The sequence below is a fragment of the Puma concolor genome, chromosome C1 (assembly GCF_028749965.1).
Source record: "Puma concolor isolate L17-30 chromosome C1, mPumCon1.1.hap2, whole genome shotgun sequence".
NCBI classification, from domain to species: Eukaryota; Metazoa; Chordata; class Mammalia; order Carnivora; family Felidae; genus Puma; species Puma concolor.
Genome location: NC_141674.1, coordinates 105,803,784 through 105,823,819, shown reverse-complemented (window position 1 = coordinate 105,823,819; position 20,036 = coordinate 105,803,784). Strand labels below are relative to the sequence as shown.

The following is a 20,036-nucleotide window of genomic DNA, read 5'->3' as shown; positions in this document are numbered from 1 at the left end:
AAAAAATTTTTTTTAATGTTTATTTATTTTTGAGACAGAGAGAGACAGAGTATGAATGGGGGAGGGTCAGAGAGAGAGGGAGACACAGAATCTGAAGCAGGCTCCAGGCTGTGAGCTGTCAGCACAGAGCCCGACGTGGGGCTCGAATTCACAGACCATGAGATCATGACCTGAGCCGAAGTCGGACACTTAACCGACTGAGCCACCCAGGTGCCCCAAGGTTTTACTGTATTTTAAAGCAAATCCCAGCTATCATGTCATTTTGCCCCTACTCTAAAAAAATTCTAACAGTTGGTTATACAACAATAGTGCTACTACCATGCCTAATAAAATTAACAATAATTCACTGGCACCATCTTCATTTGTTCTATAATCAAATTTCCTTGAATGTTTAAAAAATGTCCACTTATGGTTGGTTTGTTTGAATTGGGATTCAAAGAAGGTCAACACATTGCATTTGGTTATGTCTCTTAAATCTTTTTTAATCTAGAGCAATTAGATTACATTGTTCTCAGTATTTTTCCCATGCCATTTACTAATGCTGCAGTTGAGGGGTCAGCTCTCCCGCAGAACATTCCACACTCTAGCTTTATTTATTTGCTTCTGTTGGTGTCATTTAACTTGTTCCACTGCCTGAATTTCTTCTAGATGAAAATTATTTGCATTACATACATGCTTAAATTGGGAGAGTGAATACTTAACTAATGATACTATATACTCTATACTGTATCCTATCAGGACATACACAAATGTCTGGATACCCCACCTTTAATAACACTAAAACTGATCAATGGAATGAGGTAATATTTTCTCTTGTGAACTGTGCCTATCTGCTCACTAGCATTTTAGTGTTTATCTAAGGATTAAGTTTATATATAAAATATTAATTATTTTGCCAACATTACAAATACCTTTGCCCATTCTGCACTTTAATTTTTAAAAAAAAAATTTTTAATGTTTATTTATTTATTTATTTATTTTTTTAATGTTTATTTATTTTTGAGACAGAGAGACAGAGCATGAATGGGGGAGGGTCAGAGAGAGGGAGACACAGAATCTGAAACAGGCTCCAGGCTCTGAGCTGCCAGCACAGAGCCTGACATGGGGCTCAAACTCACGGACCGCGAGATCATGACCTGAGCCGAGGTCGGCCGCTTAACCGACTGAGCCACCTAGGCGCCCCAATGTTTATTTATTTTTGAGACAGAGAGAGACAGAGCATGAACGGGGGAGGGTCAGAGAGAGGGAGACACAGAATCTGAAACAGGCTCCGGGCTCTGAGCTGTCAGCACAGAGCCCGACACAGGGCTTGAACTCACTGACCGCGAGATCATGACCTGAGCCAAAGTCAGCCGCTTAACCGACTGAGCCACCCAGGCGCCCCTGCACATTAAGTTACATTTTACAAGAGAATTTTTTTTTTAAGTTTATTTTGAGGTGGGGGGAGGGGCAGAGAGAGAGAGAGAAAATCTCAAACAGAGAGGAGCTTGATGCAGGGCTCAAACCCATGAACTGCAAGAGCATGACCTGAGCCAAAATTAAGAGTAGGACGTTCGGGGTGCCTGGGTGGCTTAGTCAGTTAAGCGTTCTCCGACTTCGGCTCAGGTCATGATCTCACAGTTCATAAATTCAAGCCCTGCATCAGGCTCTGTGCTGACAGCTCCAAGCCTGGAGCCTGTTTTGGATTCTGTGTCTCCCTCTCTCTCTCTCTCTCTGCCCCTCCCCCACTTGCACTCTGTGTGTGTCTCTCTCTCAAAAATAAACATTAAAAAAAAAGTATGTATATAAAAAAAGAGTTGAACGCTCAACCACCTGAGCCACCCAGGTGCTCCATAAAACATGTAATTTTAAAACACAGCCTTGTTAAAATAAAAAGTGCTCTCTACTGCCACTTTGTAAGTATAGGGAATCTACCAGAGACTTAAAAAACTGTAACTTATTTTCTTTTATTTCTCCTTTAATGATTAACATAAAAAAAAATAGCTGCATAATTTACTTTATTAAAAAAATTCTTTTAATGTTTATTTTTGAGAGAGAGACAGAGCACGAGCGGGGAAGGGGCAGAGAGAGAGAGGGAGACACAGAATCTGAAACAGGCTCCAGGCTCGGAGCTGTCAGCACACAGCCCGACACAGGGATGGAACTCGGGAATGGTGAGATCACGACCTGAACCGAAGTCGGACACTTAACTGACTGAGCCACCCAGACACCCCTATTTGCATAATTCATTTAAAATCTACTGGGTATAGGATATAAAGTCAAGTTCTAATCTAAACAGATCTCCCATTAATTGTTCCAATATCATAACTTCTCTTTTCCTTAGATATACTGTGCTTCCTCTAGCATATATTCAATTATTAATATTTTCATAGGCTGCAAATTCTGTTCTGTTAACCCATTTTTACATTATACAGTTGACCCTTGGACAAAGTTGGGGGAGGTTAGGGGTGCTGACCTCAAATCCCTGCAGTTAAAAATCCACACACAACTTCTGATTCCCCATTAATTTAACTACTAATAGCCTACTGCTCCCTTACCAATAACACACACAGTTGATTAACGTATTTTGTATGTCCTATGTATTATATACTGTATTACAATAAAGTAAGCTAGAGGGGCACCTAGGTGGCTCAGTCAATTAAGCATCCGACATCAGCTCAGGTCATGATCTCACAGTTCGCGAGTTTGATCCCTGAGTCGGGCTCTGTGCTGACAGCTCAGAGCCTGGAGCCTGCTTCAGAATCTGTGACTGCCTCTCTCCTGCTCACACTGTCTCTCAAAAAATAAATGTTAAAAAATTAAAAAAAAAATAAAGCTAGAAAAAAATGTTATTATAATCATAATGAAAAGACATTTATACTACTTTACTGACTGACAAATATCCAGGTATAAGTGGACCCAAGCAGGTCAAACCCATGTCATTCAAGGGTCAGCTATACTGTATTATCTCCAAAGCTATAGCTAGCTTATCTTCCTTCAGTACAGCTGCATTTCAAAACATTTCTTATATTCTCACCTGTTTATTTTTCCAGAGTAAATTTAGAGTAATGCTAAGTTCCAAAAGAGAGGAAATTTTGGTATTTTTAATTTGAATTAATTAGGCTGCGATACTAATGTGGAGAAAGGATTAACTTTCTAGTAACACTGAAGAATTATCAACACATTATTCCTCATTGTAGCAAAGCATTAATATTTATGAATTTGTATTCAACATTCCCCAAAAGAACTTATTCATAAAGGTTTCAACATATTTCCTATTACGGCTATTTTTAAATATTTCACATATTTTATTGCTAGTATGACTCACTATCCCTCCTATTACTAACTTCTCAGACTAAAATTGATACAAAAGTTTACTTATGGTAAATTGTCTCAGCTTTTGTTTCTCTGGAATTGTCTTTATAAGGTTTGAATGGTTCTTGCAAGTAGTTTTGCTTTGTACCTATAAATGCTATAAAATACTTTTCACAACTGCCACCTGGCTTCCACCGTTGCTGTTGAGAAGTCTGTGGTCAATCTAATTGTAGTCTTGTGTATGGGATGTCTTTCTGTCTTCTCTTTAGCATTGTTTTTTATTTTTTATGTGGTAAAATAAAGCTTGCCATTTTAACCATTTTTTAAATGTGTTAACTCAATGGCATTAATTATATTCACAATGCTGTACAACCACTAGCACTATCTATTTCCAAAACTTTTCATTATCCTAAACAGAAACTCTGGAGGTGCCTGGGTGGCTCAGTGCTTGAGTGTCCAACTTTTTATTTCAGCTCAGGTCATGATATCATGGTTCATGAAGTCAAGTCTGACCTCGGGCACTGTGCTGACAGCCTGATAGCGTAGAGCCTGCCTGGGATTCTCTCTCTCTCTGCCTCTCCCTTGCTCATGCTTTCTCTCTCTCTCAAAATAAACAAACATTAAGGGGAAAAAAAACCCAAAAAACAAAAAATGAGAAACTCTGTACCTGTTAAACAATTAACTCCCTGTTACCCCCTCCCCTAGCTCCTGACAACTTATCTGTTTATTGTCTCTATTTGGATATGCTTATTCTAGATATGTTAGCAATTTTTTTAATGTTTATTTATTTTTGAGAGAGAGAGGAGAGAGAGCGCATGCATGCATGCATGCAAGTTGGGGAGGGGCAAAGAAGAGGTGGGAACAGAAGATCAAAGTCAGACACTTAACCAAGCCAAAGTCACGCGCTTAACCAACTGAGCCACCCAGGTGCCCTCCACCATTTTAAGTGTGCAGTTCAGTAGTGTCAAGGGCATTCACACTGTTGTACAATCAATCTCCACAACTCTCTTCATCTTGCAAAACTCAAACTCTATACCCATCAAACATCATCTCCCCTTGTCCCCTACAACCACCACTGTACTTTGTAAATTTGACTACTATAGTTACTTCATCCAAATGTCATCACACAATACTTGTCCTTTTGTTTTTGTTTGTTGTTAAGTTCTTTTCAAAGTAATCTCTACACCCAATGTGGGGCTGGAGCCCACAACCCTGAGGATCAAGAGTCGCACACTCCACCGACTGGGCCAGCTAGGCACCTCGGTACCTGTCCTCGTCACTGGCTTATTTCACTTAGCATAATGTCTTCAAGGTTCATCCATGCAGGATTCTCTCCTTTTTAGGGTTGAATAGCATTCCACTTTATGTATGAACCACATCTTGCATACCCATTCTTCTGAAAATTGGTACTTGGGTTGCTTCTACCTTTTGACTATTGTGAATAAAGCTGTTTTGAACCCTCATGTACAAATATTTGAGTTGCTGCTTTCATTTCTGAGGAGTAAAGAACCAAAAGCAGAACTGCTACCTTATACAGAAATTCTATGTTTAGTGTTTTTAAGGAATCATCAAACTGTTTTCCATAGCAGTTACACCATTTTACATTCCTACCAGAAACATAGAAGGTTTTCCCCATCCTAACACTGGTTATTTTCTGGTTTGGTTTGATTTTGTAATTTTATTACAATGACTGGGTGTGGACTTCTTTTTTATTTATCCTGCTTAGTGTATGTTATGTAGCTTTACTGCAGATTCATGTTTTTCATCATTTTCAGAGAGTTCTCAGCTATTACCTCTTCAAAAGAACTCAGAAGTTCTCTCCTCTGGAAAGTTATTTGATATTAATTAAGCCTCTCATTCCGATCTTTTTTCCACCTCTCTCCAACTGCTGCATTTAATTTCTTCGGAACTAATTTTTTAAATTTTTTAAAAATATTTTTTAATGTTTATTTATTTTTGAAGGATAGAGACACAGTGTAAGCAGGGGAGGGGCAGAGAGAGAGGGAGACACAGAATTCGAAGCAGGTTTCAGGCTCTGAACTGTCAGCACAGAGTCTGACACTGGACTCGAACTCACAAGCCGTGAGATCATGACCTGAGCTGAAGTCAGACACTTAACCAACTAAACCACCCAGGCGCCCCTCTTCAGAACTAACTTCTAGCTTAATCTTTTTCCTTTTTAGAATTCCTGTTGGTTCTTTTTCAAATCTATCTACATATCTTATCCATTGTTCATTTTATTCCATTTAATCTTTAACATTTCTCACATAGTTGTCTTATATATTCTTTCTGATAATTCTATCTGAAGTTCACTGTAAGGGGATCTAAAGCTGTTGATTCTCCTTCACAGTGGTCTGTCTTCCAATGTGTTTGGTTATTTTTGATTATAAGCACATATCTGTTTGATTTTAATCTATGGGGTTCCTGGTGGTCTAAGAAGGAAATGTATTCTTCGAGAGAAAATTTACACCATAAGCCAGGGGTGTTCAGGACTCGAAATCACTTTATCTCTTTTCTCCAGAGTCCCAGTCTAACCCCCAGATCGCATGGTATTGACATAGGCATATTGGTTAACGTCAGCTCTGATAGTCTACTATGTCCATTATTGCTAGGTCAGCTTATGTTTTGTCAAGAATGTAACTGTTTTATAAAAAAAGGAATCCTTTGGAATTGATGGCTGGCCATTCAGCCAGAAGTCAAATCATAATATCTATAAATGTATGTCTTTCCAACTGGACTACAGAGCTTCTTCACAGCAGAGATAATAACTTATTTGTTGTTTCTTGGGCACCTACAAGGTGCTCACTAAATAGTAACTGAATACATGACAACTGGTTTTGGTTATTTTCAAACCAAACTATTCACTATGAAGTCCTCAAGTAAAATATATTGGAAAAGTAGCAACTGTTAAGAAAATATACAATTAAGACCAGGTTATAATATTGTAAAAGCAGCACCCAAGATGGAGAAACCAGAGGTTTTAGTTCTGGTTTAGTAAGAAGTCTTTGGGGGGCTAGATTGGTTTGTTTGTTTATTTAATTTTATTTTTTAAGGGCCACCTGGGTGGCTCGGTCGGCTGAGTGGCCCAACACTGGATTTCAGCTCAGGTCATGATACCAGGGCTGTGGGATCAAGCCCGCATGGGGCTCTGTGCTGAGCATGGAGCCTGCTTGGGATTCTCTCTCTCTCTCTCTCTCTCTCTCTCTCTCTCTCTCTCTCTCTCTCTCTCATCTTCTGCCCCTCCCCACTTTCTCTCTCTCTCTCTCTCTAAAGAAAATTAAAAATTAACAACAACAAAAAACTTTCTAAAAGATTTTATTTTTAAAGTAATCTCTATACCTGACATAGGGGCTTGAACTTAACCCTGAGACCAAGAGTCCCATGCTCCACCAACTGAGCCAGCCAGGTATCTCTAGGTTTCTTCATTTGTAAAAGTGATTTTTACTAATTTGTTGGCTCTAAAATTCCTAAATTTGTTCATTATTTATACAAACACAGAACTCTCAAACTTCTACAGTTCAACCATCTCTCTCTCATATTTAGGAATTCTGTGAAAATAAAACCAAAACAAAACCCAGAATGGCAGTTTTACTTACCTTGTTATTCTAGGCCTCTATTTTAGCCATTACTGATCACAATCTCAATTTCTACAGAATGTACAATTATTACCACATACAACACAAGAAATTAATTATAAACTGTGTTGTTTGACTTATAAGTAACAAACAACAAGCTGACCTTATAGAATTGCTAAGATATCCAACAGATGCTTCCTTTGCTAGCACCCCCCCCCCATTTCTGACTTTAAAACAGCGAAGTATTGGCAAATTATTTCAAAGCATAAAGTTGATGAAGAGTACAGAAGGATGGGGTGCCTGGATGGCTCAGTCAGTTGGGTTTTGGATTCTTGGTTTCGGCTCAGATCATGGTCTTGTGATTTTGTGGATTCAGGCCCTATGTGGGGCTCTGCACTGGCAGTGTGGAGCCTGCCTGGAGTTGTCTCTCTCTTGCGCTCTCTCTCTGCCCCTCCCCCACTCACGTTCTTTCAGAATAAATAAACTTAAAAAAAAAAAAAAGAAAAAGAGTACAGGAGGAGGTGCCCAGGAATCACAGTCAAAATAAACAGAGCTAAACAGCACAATCTTGTACCTCACTCAGGGGAGTACTTCTGATCAATATCTTATTTCTGGGATTTCATGTATCAGGTGCTTAGTGAATATCTGCTAACTGACTGAATGGAAGACTAAATAATAGGTCAACTTAAGGAAATAATCAGTATTTAATCAAAAACCTTGGAGTTTAGAAATTAGATGAAGATAGATTTTACCTCTAAAAACTTGCTACTCTGTATCTCCTAAAATAATCTCCATTTATACAACTTATCTTTTTTTTTTAAGTTTTTTTTTTTTTCAACGTTTATTTATTTTTGGGACAGAGAGAGACAGAGCATGAACGGGGGAGGGGCAGAGAGAGAGGGAGACACAGAATCGGAAACAGGCTCCAGGCTCTGAGCCATCAGCCCAGAGCCCGACGCGGGGCTCGAACTCCCGGATTGCGAGATCGTGACCTGGCTGAAGTCGGACGCTTAACCGACTGCGCCACCCAGGCGCCCCTACAACTTATCTTTTTTATTTGCCTATAACAAATATTTTCCCTAGTGTGTCACTTGTCATTAATTTTATGGTGTCTTATATAATGCAGAACTCTAATTCTGATGTAATTAAATTCATAAATATTTTATTATCAGTTCTTTGTGTCTTTATAACAGCTTTTTTTAAATTTTTTTTTTTTCAACGTTTATTTATTTTTGGGACAGAGAGAGACAGAGCATGAACGGGCAAGCGGCAGAGAGAGAGGGAGACACAGAATTGGAAACAGGCTCCAGGCTCTGAGCCATCAGCCCAGAGCCCGACGCGGGGCTCGAACTCACGGACCGCGAGATCGTGACCTGGCTGAAGTCGGACGCTTAACCGACTGCGCCACCCAGGCGCCCCATATAACAGCTTTTTAACCATTAGAGTCATAAAAGTAGATTTGTTTCTAACATTTTTCTAATTATAAATTTTTTTTTAATGTTTATTTATTTTTGAGAGAGAGAGAGAGAGAGTGAGAGCAAGTAGGGGAGGGGCAGCAAGAGAGGGGAAAAGAGGATCTATAGCAGAGAGCCTACGGTGGGGCTCAAACTCATGAACTGTGGGATCATGACCTGAATCCAAGTCAGATGCTTAACCAACTGAGCCACCCAGGTGCCCGTGTTTTAAAAGTTTTGTTTTATACACTAAGGCAATTTATTTGGGATATATTAAAACATTTAACATTTAATTTTATTTTTTCTGCACGGAAAGCCTACGTTCCAAACTCACTTATTGAAGAGTTCATTTTTCCCCCAATGATTTGTAATGCACTTCTACCATTACAACTTCTCCCACATATGTATAGTTCCATTTCTGGGCTTTCTGTTTTGTTCCTTAAATCTATCCTTACACTGATACTACATTCATTTATAATTACTATAGTCAAATAATAAATCTTGATGTTTCGTAAGTTAAGTCCTACTCACTGCTAACCAACAGTCTTGGCTACTTCTAGACATTGACTCTTCTATATGAACTTTAGAATCAGTATAACAAGTTTCTTTAAATGTCCTATTGGGATTTTTATTAAAGTGTACTACACTTACATGCTATTACCTTTTGTAACAGTTTATAATTTTCTCCAGAGAAGTCTTAACACCCTTTTATTCTAGATACCAAATATGGCTTTATAACTTTTGTTACTGTTATGAATGTTTTTCTGTATTTTTTGGTTGGTTATTTCTGACATATTGAAATAACCTATTGATTCCTAGATGTTGATTTGTACCCAGCAACCCTGCTAAATCCTTTTTAGCCCTTGGATTTCCTATGAAGGTAATCGCAAAGTCTCCATATATCTTTTTACAGTTTTATGATCCCATTGGTTACATTCTATAATTCTTTAACAACTACAAATTAGATTTACAAAGTAAGTATAAAGCAAATACCACGGGAAACTGGGTGGGTGGCTCAGTCAATTAGGCTTCTTACTCTTGATTTTGGCTCAGGTCATGATCTCAAGAGTTCTTGAGTTTGAGCCCCATGTGGGGCTCTGTGCTGATAGTGCAGAGCCTGGTTTGGATTCTCTGTCTCCCTCTCTCTTATCTCTCCCCTGCTTGCACTCTCTCTTTTAACAACAAATTACAAATTGCAATGCAAGCATGATAACATATAAATTGTTTTCATTTTATCAAGCCTATAATACTTACTATTCAATTATTTCACCATTTTTCTTCATCTAAATTACTGAAAATATTTTTCACAGCATATGGTGAAATCATTAGTGCCTTCATTTGATGCAAATAATTATGTATATATTAAAGCCATATTTAATCTGTTCTCATTAGCTTCTGATAAAGTAGTATCATCTCATGCCAAAATATGCAATCACCGAAAAAAACAAAAACAAAAAACCCCACACCAAAAAAACACACCAAAAAATGCAATCACAAACACATTAACACAGCTACTGAAAATGAGTTACAGAACTGCTATAAAATATTCATACAGGGGCATGGCCTATTTTCTTAAAAAAAATTTTTTTAACATTTATTTTTGAGAGACAGAGACAGAGCACGAGACGGGTAGAAGCAGAGAGAGAGAGAGGGAGACACAATCTGAAGCAGGCTCCAGGCTCCAAGCTGTCAGCACAGAGCCCGATGTGGGACTCAAACCCATGAACCACGAGATCATAACCTGGATTGAAGTTGGACACTTAACTGACCGAGCCACCTAGGCACCCCAGCAATTTTCTTAATGTTAGGTGTTGACTTCCTTAATGATTTCCTTGTATTTCTTCTATCTGTGGGACGGCTTGATAGAATCCATTTTATTAATACCAACAAATAGTTGTTTCATACCCCATGTGTAAGCCAAAAGGGCATGCTCATAGGTCTGACCATTCTTGGAGTTACTTTCTTCAAATTCACCAAACACCAGCAGCAACAATCAGGACAGCACAGTCAGCCTGAGATGTACCTGTAATCATGTTTTCTATAAAGTCTGTGTCCTGGAGCATACTGAGGATCACATAAGACTTGCTGTCTTTAATTTTCACAGGGAGGGATCAATGGTGATGCCATGGTCACATTCAGCTTTCAATTTATCGAAGATCCAGGAGTACTTGAAGGAGCCCATTCACATAAAAGCAGCTGCTTTCTCATATTTTTCATCCCATCACATTTGTGATCAAGTGGCCAGCAGTGGCAGACTTGTTTTCCAACAACAACCAGTGTTGATATAAATCCTCTCCTTTACCATTCTGGCTTGGCTTTAGCGGTGGTTTTCATGACACTTGTGTTCGGGTGGCAAACCCATTGCAAAACAGGGAGATGTTCTTATGGAAAGATTTCTGACTGCTGATCGAATTTATTCGGTGGTTATAGGATTATTAAGTCCTCAATTTTTTCTTTGAGCCATTTTAGTTACTTGTATTTTTGATGAACTTAACCATTTTGTCTAAATTTCCAAATTCACTGGAATAAAGCCGTTCCTATTATTCTTTTATGGTCTGGAACATCTGTAATCATACCTACCTTCTACATTCTTTTTTCAAAGTTTTATTTATTTAAGTATTTACTCTACACCCCACATGGGACTCAAACTCATGACCCCAAGATCAAGAGTCATATGCTCAAGCGACTGAGCCACCCAGGTGCCCCAAGAACGGAGCCACCCAGGTGTCCCCAATTTCCTATCTTAAAGTAGTTTTGTATCATTTATTACCAGTATTCTCATCTGCAAAATGAAGATAATACTTTTTGCCTCTAATTATATAATTGGTTTGAGAGTCAAAGAATAACAAACATGGAAAGGAATGTGTTAAATTATATTCTAATATAAAAATATTTTTAAAATTTTTTTTTTTCAAACGTTTTTTATTTATTTTTGGGACAGAGAGAGACAGAGCATGAACGGGGGAGGGGCAGAGAGAGAGGGAGACACAGAATCGGAAACAGGCTCCAGGCTCTGAGCCATCAGCCCAGAGCCCGACGCGGGGCTCGAACTCACGGACCGCGAGATCGTGACCTGGCTGAAGTCGGACGCTTAACCGACTGCGCCACCCAGGCGCCCCTAAAAATATTTTTAAAAGAAGGGTCACAACAGTGATTTGGTAACATTAATTTGTTAATAATAATCACAGGAGTAATCGTTATTGTCAACCTCAACATCACAGCAGCAACTAACACTTATTAAGTGTTCATTATATGCCAGTGGCTTTTCTAAGCACTCTCTCTATATAATATTAACTCATTTAGTTCCCACGCTCTATGGGGTGGGTACTATTATTGGCAGATTTATACAGATAAGAATATACAGATAAAAAAACTGATGCTAATTTATTTTTTTATGGGTTTGATGTGGAAACCCACTAGTTTTATTTACTTTTCTTTTTCAAGTTTTTATTTAAATTCCAGTTAGTTAACATTTAGTATAATATTGGTTTCAGTAGTAGAGTTTTGTGATTCATTCACTTACATACAACACCCAGTGCTCACCACAAGTACCCTCCTTAATACCCATTTAGCTTACCCACTTCCCACCTCCCCTAAATTGAGGCTAATTTATATTGCCTAAAGTTATATAGCTGGAAGGTGGCAGAACCAGGATTCAAACCCAGGTACACTGGTTCAGAGCCTATAGTGTTAAATCATCATAGCCCGAAGTGAATGAAAAGGATATCAGACACTGAGAAAGTAGTTAGAAGAATATCATAATAATATAAATACATCAAATAGAGAAGATAATGGGAAATTTAAAGGCAGAGAGAAAAGGAGGGAGAAACAGGAAAATAATCAGCCTCTGGTAACTAAGAAATGTAGAGACAAGAATTTAAATTACTAAGGGGCCATTATAAGATGAAAAACTGTAAGTAAGACATTTAAAAAAAAATGAAAAAAAGGGGCGCCTGGGTGCTGGTTGAGCATCTGACTCTTGATCTCAGGTTATGATCTCACAGTTTGTGAGATCAAGCCCCCTGTGGGGCTCATGCCGACAGTATGGAGCCTGCTTGGGATTCTCTCTGACCCCCTCCCCTGCTGGTGCTCTTTCTCTCTCTCTCTCTCTCTCTCTCAAATAATCATTAAAAAAAATGAAAAACTGTAAGTTAAGTTTAGGCGGACTATACTGTAAAATAGAAGTAACAGGTGGCTGGGTGTCTGGGTGGCTTAGTCTATTAAGTGTCCAGCTTCAGTCCAGGTCATGATCTTGCGGTTCATGAGTTTGAGCCTCATATCGGGCTCTGTGCTGACAACTCAGAGCCTGGAGCCTGCTTCAGATTCTGTGTCTCCCTCTCTCTCTGCCCTCCCCCCACTCACACTTTATCTCAGTCTCAAAAATAAATAATATTAAAAAAATTAACAACAACAAAAACAAATAATCCAGTGAAGAAATGGGCAAAAGACATGAATAGACACTTCTCTGAAGAAGACATCCAGATGGCCAACTGACACATGAAAAAATGCTCAACATCACTCATCATCAGGGAAATACAAATCAAAACCACAATGAGATACCACCTCACACCAGTCAGAGTGGCTAACATTAACAACTCAGGCAACAACAGATGTTGGTGAGGAGGCAGAGGAAGAGGATCTCTTTTGCATTGCTGGTGGGAATGCAAGCTGGTGCAGCCACTCTGGAAAACAGTATGGAACTTCCTCAAAAAATTAAAAATAGAACTACCCTATGACCCAGCAATTACACTATTAGGTTATTTATCCAAGGGATACAGGTGTGTTGTTTCGAAGGGCACATGCACCCCAATGTTTAGCACCCCCGTGCTATCGACAATAGTCCAAGTGTGGAAAGAGCCTAAACATCCATCGACGGATGAATGGATAAAGAAGATGTGGTATAGGGGCGCCTGGGTGGCGCAGTCGGTTAAGCGTCCGACTTCAACCAGGTCACGATCTCGCGGTCCGTGAGTTCGAGCCCCGCGTCGGGCTCTGGGCTGACAGCTCAGAGCCTGGAGCCTGTTTCGGATTCTGTGTCTCCCTCTCTCTCTGCCCCTCCCCCGTTCATGCTCTGTCTCTCTCTGTCCCAAAAATAAATAAATGTTGAAAAAAAAAATTTTAAAAAAAAGAAGATGTGGTATATACATACAATGGAGTATTACTCAGCAATCAAAAAGAATGAAATCTTGCCTGTGCAACTACGTGGATGGAACTGGAGGGTATCATGCTAAGAGAAAATAGTCAGAGAAAGACATGTATCATGTGACTTCACTCATATGAGGACTTTAAGAGACAAAACAAATGAACATAAGGGAAGCAAAATTAATATAAAAACAGGAAGGGGGACAAAGCATAAGAGACTCATAAATATGGAGAACACAGGGTTACTGGAGGGAGTGTGGGGGGGGGATGGGCTAAATGGGTAAGGGGCATCAAGGAATCTACTCCTGAAATCATTGTTGCACTATATGCTAATTCGGATGTAAATTAAAAAAAAGAAAATTAACAACAAAAAAAGAAAGAAATAGGGGACTAAGAGTCAGAAAAAAATCTCAATTCTATTCTCACCTCTTTTACTAAATTGACATTTTACTTTTGGGCAATTTCTTAACTGCACTGGGCTTCAGTTTTCTCATTTTGTAAAAAGAAATAATAAAATTCAATATGCTTCCCTGCAAAGTTAGTCACCGTGAGTTGCAAATAACATTTGTATAACAATTTTGAATTTATAACCTATTTCTACACAAACTGTGGGAGATCAAGAATCACACACTCTACTGACTGAGCCAGCCAGGCACCTCCATTTTATGTACTCTGACGTGGGTATAAATCTGTATTACACAGCACATTCAAGTAGGACCAAAATAAACACCTCAACTTAATAATCCAAAGGAAGGAAAAGAGATCATTCTGTTTTTAATGGGTTAATACTAACAAATGGATCGGTAATATGCAATAGTCACATTATTTATACAAGCATATAATACTATGCTAGTCAATATATAATTTGAGTTAATATTTAACTATTTTGATTGTTCCATATAATTGTTTATCCTCCAGATGGGTGTGTATGCCTCTTAAACCAAATAAACAACTTGCAAATATGGGTGAAACACCAGGAAAACACTTTTTTTTTTAATTTTTTTTTTTTTCAACGTTTATTTATTTTTGGGACAGAGAGAGACAGAGCATGAACGGGGGAGGGGCAGAGAGAGAGGGAGACACAGAATCGGAAACAGGCTCCAGGCTCTGAGCCACCAGCCCAGAGCCCGACGCGGGGCTCGAACTCCCGGACCGCGAGATCGTGACCTGGCTGAAGTCGGACGCTTAACCGACTACGCCACCCAAGCGCCCCAGGAAAACACTATTAATACAGAGTAAAAGTAAGATCAAATGTTAAGTATTCCATACTTTGGAAACACTGCATACAATTTCATTAAGGATAGAATAAATCAATACGAGGTTGGGAATAAATATTTCCATATCTCTTTAATTACACAGATGTCATAGAGGGTGCAAGATTTCAAAAAGACTGAAAGAAGAAAGGAAATGTGTAAAAGAATATGGAAACAGAAGAAACAGTTGGAAAGTACTCCCAACCAAAGAATATGACCAAGAGATATATATGGTCAAGGTAGTAAAGAGGGAGAGAGTAAATAACAAACAAGCTTTCAAAAAGGGAAGAAAGAAGGGCGCCTAGATGGCTCAGTTGGTTAAGGGTCTGGCTTCGGCTCAGGTCAAGATCTCAGGGTTTGAGAGTTTGAGCCCTGCATCAGGCTCTTAGCTGTTGGTGGAGAGCCTACTTCAGATCCTCTGTCTCCCTCTCTCTGTGCCCCTCTCCAACTTGATCTCTCTCTCTCTCAAAAATAAATAAAAACATTAAAAAAAAAAAAGAGAGAAGAAAGAATGTTTAAAAGAAAAATATGTGTATTAGTGGGAAAGTTACATGAACAATTTGAGCAAAATATCCTTCGGTCTTTAAGCATGTAGAATTATTAACAATTCTTACTAACAGGTAAAAAGGTGAACTAAAATTTGTAATTTTCTAAGCTTAGATCCCAAAAAGCAGTAAGAATTTACTTACTTCACTAGAGCAGCTGCTTCAGGAAGGACATCAGCAAATGATTCACGGAAAATGATTGCGTTTTTCCTTTTGCAGTTCTGGATGACATCATTAGCAAGGTAGAAGAGATTCAAACGGTGGGGATAGGCAGCTAGAAATGACAAAAGACAATAAATTAAACCAAATGAGTCAAATTACACTTAGTTCAATTATTCTAAATACAGTATTCTCAAACTGTGTAAACTATTATATGGGTGTATAACAGATAAACAGAAAAATGAACTAATGGATCAATTTATTGAAATTGGTACCTAAAAACCTTGACTACTTCAGGTTAATTTTCTGTTCAAGGTGCTCCTTGGGTAGATTTCCATTTCACTTTGTAGATGTTTGGCACTAAAAACCTCATTATCTCTGGAGAAGCTAAAATGAAATTGTTCTCCGGAAGCTCAGCTAACTCCAAATACACCAGGGTTAATGGAAAGAGTATGGGCTTTAGAACCACCCAGAATGTGACCTTAGGCAAACTGCTTAACCTCCTCTACATTATTATTGTAGATAGACTCTTTTTTTTTTTTTTTAATCAACTAGTCCACATACTACTCAGATACACCTAAATCCTGCTATCTGCTACTTACAGCACTAGGTCCTAGGACATAAGTAATTTTACCACACACCTAGATCAAGTTTTTCAAAGGCCAAATCAATCTGCCTTCTAGAACCTCAAGCAAAACCACCCCAAGTTTCATTATATCCTAGACAAGTTTAATGTCCTTTTGGATGATCCATCACATTTTCCAGTCTCTCAATATCTTATCTTAAATTCAGTGACCTCCAAGAACCACTCTTCTGTGCATTTTAAAATCCCCTTTTCTGACCACAGCCTCCTACTCCCCTTCTATCTGTTCATCAAGATCTAAGTTCTATATTTTCTCTAACTTTAGTCACTATTTTTACTCAATTTTTTCTCTATCAATTCCACAGTCTTTGATCTATTATTTAAACCATTCTTTTATTAAAACGTTCATTTTCGGGGCGCATGGGTGGCTCAGTCGGTTAAGCGTCTGACTTCGGCTCAGGTCACGATCTCGCGGTCCGTGAGTTTGAGCCCCGCATCGGGCTCTGTGATGACTGCTCAGAGCCTGGAGCCTGTTTCAGATTCTGTGTCTCCCTCTCTCTCTGACCCTCCCCCGTTCATGCTCTGTCTCTCTCTGTCTCAAAAATAAATAAACGTTAAAAAAAATTAAAAAAATAAAAAAATAAAAAAAACGTTCATTTTCTTTTCCTTTTCTTCCCTAATCTAGCCTTTCCATCACATGCATTCAACAAAATCCTAAATCTGGATCAATCTAAATACCTTTACTGCACCTTTATTTCTGCTCCTGGATTGTGCTGGAGAAAAATCATACCATCAGGAGGACTGAAACCATATAAATTTAATCTCCTTCAACTGGGCCCTTGCCACTACAATGCTACAGTGCTTCCACATGTTCTTTTTTTTTTTTTTGGTAATCTTTATTTTTGAGATTGAGAGTATGAGCAGGGGAGGAACAGACATAAATAAAGGGACACACAGAATCTGAAGACGCTCCAGGCTCTGAGCTGTCAGCACAAAGCCCAACATGGGGCTCGAACTCAAGAACAGTGAGATCATGACCTGAGCCAAAGTCAGACGCTTAACCGACTAAACCACCCAGGTGCCCCTGCTTCCACATGTTCTTAATCAGCATCCTCTTTCATCTGTTAAGAGTGATTTCAAATTTTTACCACTCTTCTCAAGCCCCCTGTTTCACCACATTCCTTCTCACTCTCAACAGATAAGTTTATATGCTACTCTACAGAGAAAGCAGAAGTCATTAGATGGAAATTCTGTTTTCTCAAAAAATGTATCCATATTTAAACCCAACCAAATCGGGGCGCCTGGGTGGCGCAGTCGGTTAAGCATCCGACTTCAGCCAGGTCACGATCTCGCGGTCCGTGAGTTCGAGCCCCGCGTCGGGCTCTGGGCTGATGGCTCGGAGCCTGGAGCCTGTTTCCGATTCTGTGTCTCCCTCTCTCTCTGCCCCTCCCCCGTTCATGCTCTGTCTCTCTCTGTCCCAAAAATAAATAAACGTTGAAAAAAAAATTTTAAAAAAAATAAAAAATAAATAAAAAAAAATAAACCCAACCAAATCAACTTACCTGAGTCAGTTAAGATCTTTTAGATTCAGGTATCTAAAAGAGTCCTCACTGTCTCCACTTTAACTCCTGTAACTATACGAGAGACTTTTTTTTTTTTTTTTTTTTTTTGCTGTGCTTAAAATATACAATCTACTATGCTTAAGAATTTTACACAAATTATGCTATCTCATTTATGTTGCCACCAAACAGCAATTACCAAGGTTACCAGTAAATTCCAAATTATTAAACCCAATGAAAAAATTTAAAATGTTATTTCATTGTGGCTTCTGGCACAATGTTATGTTATGGTAATTCCTCTTTCCATTTCTGTCACAGCCACCTTCCTGGTTTTCCTACCTCTCTGGTTCCTTCTCCATATATGCAAATATCTACATATATGTGCAGATAGACTGCTCCATCCATGACCATCCTCCTTTAAATGTTGAAGCTCCCCAGGGTTCTCTCCTGAGCACTCTTCTCAATTCACCCATGGCACGATGTTTTAACATTTCAGGTTTTAAGTCAGATAGTTTACTCCATTCCTGACTTTGTCGCTTATCAGCCTTGGGGTTTTTTTATACTACTTAACTCTCCTATATTACACTTTCTTTTTCTTTGTAAAATGACAACTTCATAGAGTTGTTATAAGAATTAAATGAAGGGGCGCCTGGGTGGCTCAGTTGGTTGAGCATCCGACTTTGGATCAGGTCACGATCTCATGGTTGAGTTCAAGCCCTGTGTCGGGCTCTGTGCTGACAGCTCAGAGCCTGGAGCCTGCTTTGGATCCAGTGTCTCTGTCTCTCTCTGCCTCTCCCCGATTGATGCTCTGTCTCTCTCTCTCTCTCTCAAAAATAAAAAGAAAAGAATTAAATGGAACAATGTATGTAAAGCATCAGGACAGTGCTTAGCACACAGAAAATGGAATGCTACCTGCAAAACCGTCCACTTGTACCACTTTAACTCCCACCACTTATGCATCAATGACTCCCATGTCCACAGATACCAACCCTGGATTTCCCTTTATCAGTCAATGCACACACCCACGTCCATGTCTCAGAGGCACCTTGAGCTTGATTTTTCAATATTTTATTACTAATCTTCCTCCTCTTCTGTTACTGCTCTTGTATTTGGCCAGAATTTTAGCAACATTTTTGGACTCTTCCTACTCCATAGGAGACCCTCACCATATTTGATAAGTCTCCAAGTCCAGCCAATTTTTACTCCAATAATATTTGTCAAAGCTTTCCCCTCTTTTCCTTCTCTTCTTCCTGTTGCTCTTTGCTGGCTTCATCACCTTTTACCTGGACTACTACTGCAGTACCCTCCTAACTGGTACCTTGCCTCTAGACTTAGTCCCCTCAAGTTCACTCTCTCAATTGCTAAATTTGCTTCTCATTATCTAATTGTCTCCCATACTGAATCTGTCAACGACTTCCAACTGCTCACTGGAAAATGCCTAAACACCACGGTTTTCATTTATGATCTGGATCTTACCTTCTCTTTCAGTCTCATCTCTTCCCCTTCAAAGTTCTATCTTTAAGGAAGAACTCACAGTTCCCAGAAACCTTGCACATGAGCTCACTCTCTCTCTCTCTCTCTGAATTTTCCTTTTCTAGGAGAACCCATCCTAAATATCTTGTGTTTTCTACTCATCCATGGGAAAAAGTCCAAAATTTTAAATTTAATTCATGACAGATTCTGGTCTCCCCCCATCTTATCTCTACTTCTTCCCCAAACAAACCTCCCCAAACTATTTTAATGCAATTTCTTCTCAATGTAAAACCTACACTCTATAGTCAAATCACTATTGAAAGTCAGAAGAATGAGAAAAATTGGCTGAGGTAGCCTGAGAAGATGCCTAAAGGCAGTGGGATTTGAGAAGACCCATCCTGAATGCTTTCCAAACCCTCCGCAGAGTTCTTGCTTACTTGTTTTCTTTAGGTGCAGTTTACTGACCTACAATTTGTTCTCATCATCAAGCCCCACCTCCTACCCTTGTCTTACCACCCATTTCAACAGGCTAATTCCTTTCCCTCCTTCAACTCTCAGCTTACATATGACATCTTCCATGAAGCTTCCCCTGACTCCGTAAGATAAGGCCTTTAGTACATCCTGAACCCATACCTGTCATGCATTTATCACATTGTAGTGTACTTCTCTGCAATTCCCACTAGAGTATAAGCTCCCCAAAGGCTGGAATTCTGTCTTGTTTATTGCTAAGTCCTCAATGACTAATTGAGTGTGTGGCAGGTGCTTAAATAATATATGTTAAATGTCTGATGAAGAAGTTGTATTTTTTTTTTTAATTTTTTTTTTCAACGTTTTTATTTTATTTTTGGGACAGAGAGAGACAGAGCATGAATGGGGGAGGGGCAGAGAGAGAGGAAGACACAGAATCGGAAACAGGCTCCAGGCTCTGAGCCATCAGCCCAGAGCCCGACGCGGGGCTCGAACTCACGGACTGCGAGATCGTGACCTGGCTGAAGTCGG

The 20,036-nt window shown here is 39.2% G+C and overlaps 1 protein-coding gene across 11 annotated transcripts in view; it reads right to left on the bottom strand.

The window, feature by feature from the left end:
* RPRD2 (regulation of nuclear pre-mRNA domain containing 2) overlaps positions 1-20,036 on the bottom strand; it is a 107,623-nt gene that overhangs the window by 41,014 nt on the left and 46,573 nt on the right. For all 11 annotated transcript variants that reach the window (XM_086718107.1, XM_086718104.1, XM_086718105.1 and 8 more), the window contains exon 2: positions 15,408-15,537. In XM_086718107.1, the coding sequence (XP_086574233.1) occupies positions 15,408-15,537 (130 nt within the window). The remainder of the gene's footprint in view (positions 1-15,407; positions 15,538-20,036) is intronic.